We start from the raw sequence: 10,000 nt of genomic DNA on the forward strand, positions 1-10,000 counted from the left end.
ATAATCATCCTCAATCTTGTCCTTCTCCTTATTCTCCCTCTTCTACTCCTCCTCCTCTTTCTCTTCCTTCGCATCTTTTCTTTTTTTGTCCTCCTCCTCCTCCTCCTCCTCCTCTCCTTCCTTCCTTCCCTTCCCCCAACTCCTCGTCCTCCTCCTCATAATCATTATCTTCCTTGTCCTTTCCGTTCTTCTCCCTTCCTACTCCTCCTTCTCCTTCTCTTTCTTCTCATCTTCTTCTTTCTTTCCCTCTTCCCACCTCCTCCTCCTCATCGTCCTCTTTCTCCTCATCCTTTTCTTTCTTGTCCTCTCCGTCCTTCTCCCCTTCCTCCTCTTCCTGCTCTTCCTATTCCTCTTTCCCCCTTTCCTGTTGCTCATCTTCCTCCTTCTCCTCCTACTCCTCCTCTTCCTCCCCTTCTTTTTATTACCCCTTTTCTTCCTCTCCTCTCTTTGTTGCTTATCTTCTTTCTCCTCCTCCTCCTCCTCCTCCTCCTTCGCATCTTCTCCCTCCTCCTTCTCTTCCTCCTCCTCCGCACCTTCTCTCTCCTCCTTCTTCGTATCTTCTCCTTCCTCCTCCACATCCTCCTCCTCCTTCTCTTCCTCCTTCTTCTTCGTATCTTCTCCTTCCTCCTCCTCCTCCTCCGCTTTCTCATCCTCCTTCTCCTTCTCCTCTTCCTCCTTTTCCTCCTCCTTCTCCTCCTACTCCTCCTTCTCTTCATACTCTTCCTCCTACTCCTTCTCCCCCTACTACTCCTCCTCTCACTCCTTCTCCTCTTCCTCCCACTCCTCCTCCAACTCCTACTCCCTTTCTCCTTGTTTCTCATCTCCCTCCTCCTCCTTCTTCTCTTTTTTTCCTTCACCTATTTCTCTTTCTCCTCCTCCCTCTTCCTCCTCCTCCACCTTCTCCCCCCCATTTGTTTCTCATCTTCCTCCTTCTCCTCCTTCTCATTTTTCTCCTTCTTCTTCTCTTTCCCTTCCTAACCTTTCTCCTCCTCCTCCTCTCTGTTTCTCATCTTCCTCTTTCTTTTCTTTCTCATTTTTCTTCTTCTTTTCCTCCTTCCCTTTTTTCTCCTTTTCTTCCTCCTCCTTTTTTTCCTTTACTTCTTTCTCCTTCTCCTCCTTCCTCCTCCTCCTTGTCCTCCTCCTCCTTCTCTTCATCCTTTCTTCCTCCTCCTTCTCTTCTTCCTTTCTGTTGCTACTCTTGTTTTTTCTCCTTCTGTTCCTACTCTTCCTTCTTTTTTTTCTCCTACTCTTTCTCCTTTTCCTCCTCTTCCTCTTCGTCCTCCTCTTCCCCTTCTTCTCCTCCTCCTCCCCCTCCTTCCCTTCTCCCCTCCTCTTTTCTCTTTCTCTTTTTCTTTATAATCCTCCTCCACCTCTTCTTTTCTTCTTCTACTCCTTCTCGTCTCCTTCCTTCTTCCCCTCATCCTCTTCCTCCTTTTCCTTCGGCTCTTATTCTTCTCTCTATTCCTCCTCCTTCTCCTCTTCTTCTTCCTTCTCCTCCCTCTCTTCATCCTCCCTGTACTTCTTTTCCTCCAATTCTTCCTCTTCGTTCCCTCCCTTCTTTTCCTGTTCCTCCTTTTTCCTCCTCCTCCTTCTCCTCCTCCTTTCCCTCCTAATTTTCTACCTCTTCCTCCTGGTCCTCCTCCATCTCTTCCTTCCCCTCCTCCTCCACTCTTCTTTTCCCCCTCTCATCCCCCTCCTCTTCCTTCCCCTCCTCCTCCACTCTTCTTTTCCCCCTCTCATCCCCCTCCTCTTCCTGACCCTCCTCCTCCTTCTCCTCCTCCTCCTCCTGTATTTCCTTTTACCGCTCCTCTTCCTCCTACTCTTCGTAAGTACATGTAGGGCTTTAGTGACACCCCTAAGGACCAGAGTAACGCAGTGTTGGAGACTTCCCCTGTCCTTTGCAAATCTCCCCTTTGTCACATTTCAGTTTAAATATTTTCCCTTAGAGGATAGAAGCGACGGTGAAAAGGGAACAGGAAGTAATTTTGGTCTAATTTGGTCTAATAGATTTGGTCTAACTAGTCTGGACTGGGACATACTTGTAAACAACCGTAAAGCTAGTTTGGACAAACGCTTTCTGGAATTCTTGGCTTGGTTTTCTAGTTAATTTTAACTAGCTTACTGGCTTATCTGATCAATCTAGAGGTAGTTTTCATAAGTGTGTGGACAATGAAGTTCGTTTAACTCTGGCGATAGTTTGTTTTAAAATTACGACAATTTTTCTCTGTTTTTATGGTGGAGATTTTGTTTCGTCACACGTAATCAAAAAAATAATAAAGGAAAATGAAATATATTAAAATAAATTAAAATAAATTTAAATCAAATAAAGTAAAAATTCAATAAACTGATTGAATTACGTAAAAAATAAAACAAATTAAATAAGGTGAGATAGAATGCAATAATAAATAGAATAGATTAGCATAAATGTATAAATAAGTGCATGAATAGATACATAAACAAAATAGAACAAAATAAAATAGAATTTTTAGCATCTGTCAAAATATCATTCAAACAGCCCAAATTTGGTTCTCACCAGTTCCTGAGGACTGTTAATTGCCCTGGCAATTCCAGCACTTAGGGCAAAGATGGTGAGTTCATTCATGAATGTTAACACTCGACTGCTTTAGAATTATCTTAAAGATAAAATCGTTTAGCATTAGACAGAAAAATGAGTAAAACTGTCTGTCCAAGAAAGTATTATGTTAGGATAGATTTAATAATTTCATTAGTAAAATAAAATATTCTGGTCAATTTTGGTCTGTTTCGGTCTATTTCGGTCTAAACAATCAAAGTAATATGAAATCTGTCCTGATTTGTTGGAATTGTCCTCAGAGTCGACATGACGTCATACGACCCTCAGTCAGACGATATGACGTCACTCCATTGCGCGTCTTGACAGACTGCATTTTGTTTATCTTGGCGAGCGGAAGAGTTTCTTATTCATTCTCATGTTATTTTTTGTTTGAATTTCTCAGGTTTTGTTAATTGGCCGTTAAAAATAATATGTGATAAAAATCTATCTGCCAAATCGATATAGAATTTTCTTTATTGCGAATTAGATCGTTTCGCGTTAATTAGAATAAAGTATTTGAATGCATTCAAGTCCAAATCATATACTCAGTGATATGTTGCATAGCGAGGGTCGGCCAGAATGAGACTTGTAAGTGTTGCCATCACGTCAAAGCAGTTTTAGATATAAGTAGAATTAACGTACTCAATATGACTGTAGGGAGCTTTATAAAACTGCCTGATTTTATCCAAAGCAAAATCTGAAGTGGTGACATTACGAAATGAGTACATGGGATAGCCTGAGTGGGATATTTCTTCAACACAGAGTCTTAGGCATCTTTGCAATATTCACAACATTATCAGCTGAATAAAATTGTCTGGCGGCAGTCAGAGCCGTAAATAGATTGGTTGTGCCAAAGTTTGTCATTGATCACAGGGTACCAACAGGTATTATCATGACAGTCGACTTCTTTAATGTGTCTTAAATCGATGCTGCTATCACCTAAGTTTAGAAGACAATTTAGTCGCACTAAATCTTAATTAGTAAAATTTACTTAAAAATTCGTTGTTAATGTTTCTGCATTTTTCTGACTATGCTATTTATAAATCGGCAGTATTATCACTTTCATAAGACTATTCAGTATCGATTTTTAGTTCATGTATTAAAATCTGATACAGTAATATTGCTGATACACTGTGACTATAGATTTACTGTAGGTCATACGACAAAGTGCCTTTGGTTAAAAATTGCCTTGCAACTATTGTTGTTCATGTGTGAGGTCGCTAGAATTAAACTTGTCATGACTGAAACATTATATTTTCAGGAAAATGAAATTCGTAGATGTGTACATCGTTATCAAATTTGTGTTTATAATAGCAAGGCTCGGAACCCTGTCTGACTTTGCTCCTACGAAATGCAGCTCACGAGAACAGGTGTATGTCGTCTTGCAACTCGGTAACAGTGAGTTTAGCCCCGTGAAATATACTTTAAATATTTTACAGTTTCTGGTCAATATCTTGTAAATAATTATGTGCTTTTATAGACTTATTTGTCTATACATGTTGATGGTAATTGTTTGTTTACATATTTAAGTTGGTATGCCTGGGGTAGAACTATTTACTAGAGCGGACGAGAACTCGAGCCTACAGATGTGACGTACTGCGTCTGGATCATATCCCTCCGCGGCGCGAGCAGTCAGTGACCAAGCGACAGTGAGGGGGTGGAGTGTTACTTTGCGTGTTGCGCTCGAAATATGGTGTTTCTCATGATTTCAAAATGAAACGTAAAGTGAATCATGGCTAAAACAAGAGAGGAAATTGTGGGCAAACGATTTCTGAGTGTTACTGGTGGATCCAAGTTAAAATTGTCCAAAATAGCGGAATGGGACTGGAGGGCAGGAGTAGTTCGAGCCTGTACTCATTCTGATCCAACTCACCCGGATTTGCAGGTGAGTTTTGAATGAGTACTCGAGTCTCTGGGCATAATCCAGGGCATCAACGATGCCAAAGGAATTAAATGTAATCGTGTTGTTTTAAGAGCGGCGCGACCCGCTAACATCTAGTGCAGTTCGCAGTCCCCCCCCTGAACTCCTCGGTCGCATGGCTGTTTGTTTACCAAAAGCTCTTTACCTGTCACCTCAAAACTACTCTTGTGATCACAAGAAAAAAACTAAAAACACGGAACTATAGGTCTCAAAGCACCTTTCATTATGACTTTTATTCTCACTTGCTTTTCACACACACACACAAATTCAACCGTGTTAAAACTCATCTAGGTCGTAAAAACGAGGTTTGAATTGACATTAGGAACATCATCATTCCAATTACTTGCAGTCACCCTCAACCCTTGCTGGAAATCAGGCAAAGTCATGACAAATAGACACAAGAGAAAAGATGCAGAAATTGTCATGCAATAAGTCTACTAGCCTAAAGAGTCACCAACGGCTATCTTTACGTAGGATTTTTAAAATTGTTCCCAGTACATTGTGCATGTCAGTTCATGACAGCCAGTACATTGTATTCAGAAGTCGTCAGTTTATGCAGGGCAGTTGTTAACAAGTAATTTATTTCCGCCAGTTGTTACTGAAAACATTTCAACTCAAATGGAAGTTGTCAGTAACGTTTAACAAGTATTGCCGAAAGGTGGATATAGTTTGCAATTGTATATTTGTGTTGTTTCCTGGTAGATCTCGTACTAGCATCACTAGTGCATGCAGACTGCATCAATACCATTCACTAAGAGATGTCAAGCTTAAATGCACGTAGTGGATGGTGTCCTTGAGTATCTAGTTAATGTAACCGTGATGGGTTAACGGTTAACTTTCTTCCTTACCAAAAGGAAGCCTCTAAGATGAATTTAATCACCTGGGGGGAGCTATGTAATACGTGGTACCTTGAGCTCTATCGATAGTTAGATCTGAGTTCTAGGACTGCTGAAACGGGCAGATGTAGTATGTATTCCTAATACACTTAGTAATCTATAACTTTCTAGGTATCATGTCGATGCTTAATAGTATTGAACGTAAATTGGTTTGGCCTAAGTTTCGAACGAACGTTTTTCTAAGCGCTGGTTTGTGGGGGTGGCGCGAGAAAGAGAAAGAGAGAGAGAGAGAGAGAGAAAGAGAGAGTCTGCTGTTCTAAGTAATATGAAATCAATATTTATACATAAATCCTACTTTCGATTATGGGGGAGATTTAATTAACTTGTTAGGCTGACTTTACCTTGGCTACTTATTCAAACGTTAGCTAGTTAGGTTGAAGGAGGGGAAATTAGACTAACGCCAATTATATGTGAAGCAAAATGAATTTGAAAAAAGTGTGAATATACTAAGTACATATCCAAAAGGAACAGGTATTTGTAAGCTAAGTTTTCGTAGCTGATTTGGTTATTATTCTGGATGGAGTCAAACTACGCTCCGTTGGCGGTTAGACTAAGTCATCGACATGACGTCACTTAGGGGCGCGATCAAGACAAGATGATCTGTATACACAGCGAAGCTCTAAGAAAACATCATTCACGTTAAAATACCATTAGGCACGCTCTCGCTTCAGCTGTCCTTGCACCTAAGGCAAGGGTGTAGGCTGTCGTTGCACGTAGGGCATAGGCGATACTCCTACACCGTCCTACGCAAAGGGAGAGAGGGAGTAAGGGAGGTGTGGGAACGTAGGGAGTTGATCGTGTTGGCTACGATAGCAAACTGACCCTTGTTGGAATTCGCTCCTCCTGCCCTAATTTCCTTCCCCCTTTGCGCCTCTGGGTTAGTGTTATAACAACAGAGTCTAGCGCGGCTGAAGGGAGGGAGTACCGTGCAATGTGTGAACGCGCCGACGTACGCTACGTGTACTGTATATCTTCTCATTCGTCGTTTTACTAATTAGGCCTTATTCTTAGCCCATTTATCCCCCCAGAACCACCCACCCATTCTCCCAGCCCCCTACTGCTCTCCCTCTCCCCCTGCTCAGCTTAATAAAATCCCAGAATATCGATCAGAATAGAATAAAAAAAAAAAAAACGAAAAAATGGCGTTCATAAGGAGAGCAGTCATTCGTCTACTGAATATCTACCTAAGATCGTCTGGCGATAGGCAGAATAAAATCACTTAAGTCTGCTAGGTCGGGTACACGTTTATCAATTTTCTAACCGCTGGGATTGATAGAATAGCCAATAAAAAAAAAACAACAAAAAACGCTGTATGTAAAAAAAATTGTACTGTGCAAGGGAATGGAATCGTGTGGCTGTAGCCTTAAGAATTATATATATATATATATATATATATATATATATATATATATATATATATATATATATATATATATATCCAGGTAAAAGATTATTCCTTTCGCGTTGGTGAGATCTTCAACACTGAGTAGAACTTCTGCATCGGATGGGATGGGTTTGGGAGCGTTGTTGAAGGGAAAGGAGTTTAGGGATGGGTAGGCCTAACGCCCCCTGGCGTTCCAAGGACTCTCCACTAGGAATAGAAAATCCGACCGAGGTAATTATCGTGTGCCTGTTGTGCGTGCGTCGGAATGCTGTTCTGTGTCATACACGCACATAGGTGTACACTACAGTGTGTGTGGACACGCTTAAACACAGGTGCACACACGGGTATAAAAACGTACACAGAAACACTCAAACGCACACAAGAACACACACACACACACACACACACACACACACACACACACACACACACACACACACACACACACACACACACACACACACACACACACACACACACACACACACACATAGCGAGAGAGAGAGCCAGACAGAGGGAGACAAAGGCAGAGAGGACAGACAGATATAGAGGGGACGAGACAGAGAGACAGGGGGACATACAGAAACAACAGAGAGAAGGGGGCAGAGTGAGAGAGAGAGAGACTGAGAGAGGGAAAGAGAGAGATAGGACAGAGAGATAGAAATGGGCACAGAGAAAGGGGTATGGAGAGAGAGAGAAAGAGAGAGAGAGGGACAAAGAGAGAGAGGGGGAGGAACACAGAAAGAGAGAGGGAAAGAGAAACAGAAACAGAGTGGTAGAGAGAGAAAGAGGGAGGGACAGGGAGTGAGAGAGACATACCGAATCACCTTAATATAGGTCTTATTTCGGAAAATACAATTAGGTAAATACACACACGCACGTACACGCCGCACGATCAAACACGCAAGCAGAAATAATGACAAGTAATTCATACCTGATACTGGCAAAAATACATGGACACAAGTATCAGCAAACACACAGAAAGGTATGCACACACACACACACACACGCACACACACACACACACACACATATATATATATATATATACATATATATATATATATATATATATGTGTGTGTGTGTGTGTGTGTGTAAGTGCATAGAAAGAAAAATACAGCGTACAAACGTGCCCGCAAAGATAGATAGATAAAGAAATGTAATAAAAAGATGTAACTAAAAAATTAAAAAACTGGCATTATCACTAACAAGCATATGGACAAATACGGACGCAAATATGAATATGCATAACCAAGCACACGCATAAAACCAGGCTCACACAAACACCCAAAGGCAAAGGCTTACACAGACACACAGGCAACCACAGACACACAGCCACCCAACACACATACACACGAGGACATGCACGTACATAATTTACACACATACACCTCACACGCTTATGTGCACATACACTACACACACACACAAACACACACACACACACACACACACACACACACACACACACACACACACACACACACACACACACACACACCAAAGGCACACATTCACCACAGGCACACACTCATACATCACAGGCACACATGTGAACACCACAGACACACACGCATATATCACAGGCACACACATATACACCATAGGCACACACGCATACACTACAGGCACACACGCATATATCATAAGCACACACCCATACACCACAGGCACACACCCATACACCACAGACACACACGCATACACCACAGACACGCACGCATATTTCACAGACACACACGCATACACCACAGGCACACAGGCATACACCACAGACACACACGTATATATCACAGGTACACACACATGCACCACAGGCACACACGCATACACCACAGGCACACACGCATACACCAAAGGCACACGCATACACCAGACACACATGCATACATCATAGACACACACGCATACACCACAGACACACACACATATATCACAGGCACATATGCATACACCACATGCACACACGCATACACCAGACACACACGCATACGCCACAGACACACACGCATACACCACAGACACACACGCATACACCACAGACACACACGCACATATCACAGCCACACACACATATGCACCACAGGCATACACGCATACACCACAGGCACACACGCATACACCACAGACACACACGCATATATCACAGGCACACACACATGCACCACAGGCACACACACATGCACCACAGGCACACACACATGCACCACAGGCACACACGCATACACCACAGACACACACGCATATACCAGACACACACGCATACACCGCAGGCACACACGCATACACCACAGGCACACACGCATATATCACAGGCACACACGCATGCACCACAGGCATACACGCATGCACCACAGGCATACATGCATACACCACAGGCACACGCATACACCACAGACACACGCATACACCAGACACACATGCATACACCACAGACACACACGCATACACCACAGACACACACGCATATATCACAGACACACACGCATACACCATAGGCACACACGCATACACCACAGACACACATGCATACGCAACATGCACACACGCATACACCACAGACACACACGCATACACCACAGACACACACGCATACACCACAAACACACACGCACATATCACAGGCACACACACACATGCACCACATGCATACACGCATACACCACAAGCATACATGCATGCACCACAGGCATACACGCATGCACCACAGGCACACACGCATACATCACAAGCACACACGCATACATCACAGGCACACACGCATACACCACAGGCACACACGCATACACCACAGGCACACACGCATACACCACAGGCACACACGCATACACCACAGATACACGCATACACCACAGACACACACATATACCACAGACACACGCATACACTAGACACACATGCATACACCACAGACACACACGGATACACCACAGACATACACGCATACACCACAGACACACACGCATATATAACAGGCATACACCACAGGAACACAAGCATACACCACAGACACACACGCATAGGCCACAGACACACGCATACACCACAAACACACAGGCATACACCACAGACACGCATATATCACAGGCGCACACACATACACTACAGGCACACACATATACACTACAGGCACACACGTATACACCCTAGAAATACGTATACACCCTAGAAACACGCATACACCCTAGAAACACTCATATATACCTCATAGACACACGCATACGCA

At 43.0% G+C, this 10,000-nt stretch overlaps 1 protein-coding gene across 5 annotated transcripts in view; it reads left to right on the forward strand.

The window, feature by feature from the left end:
- The first annotated feature begins 4,221 nt into the window (after nucleotides 1-4,221).
- Nucleotides 4,222-10,000, forward strand: part of Kdm3 (Lysine demethylase 3) — a 1,114,672-nt gene continuing 1,108,893 nt past the window's right edge. For all 5 annotated transcript variants that reach the window (XM_076208685.1, XM_076208686.1, XM_076208688.1 and 2 more), the window contains exon 1: nucleotides 4,222-4,457. In XM_076208685.1, coding sequence (XP_076064800.1) covers nucleotides 4,305-4,457 — 153 coding nt within the window. In that variant the 5' untranslated portion in view covers nucleotides 4,222-4,304. The remainder of the gene's footprint in view (nucleotides 4,458-10,000) is intronic.

This window comes from Oratosquilla oratoria, chromosome 25, assembly GCF_046742065.1.
Source record: "Oratosquilla oratoria isolate Oo_2021 chromosome 25, ASM4674206v1, whole genome shotgun sequence".
Taxonomy (NCBI): Eukaryota; Metazoa; Arthropoda; class Malacostraca; order Stomatopoda; family Squillidae; genus Oratosquilla; species Oratosquilla oratoria.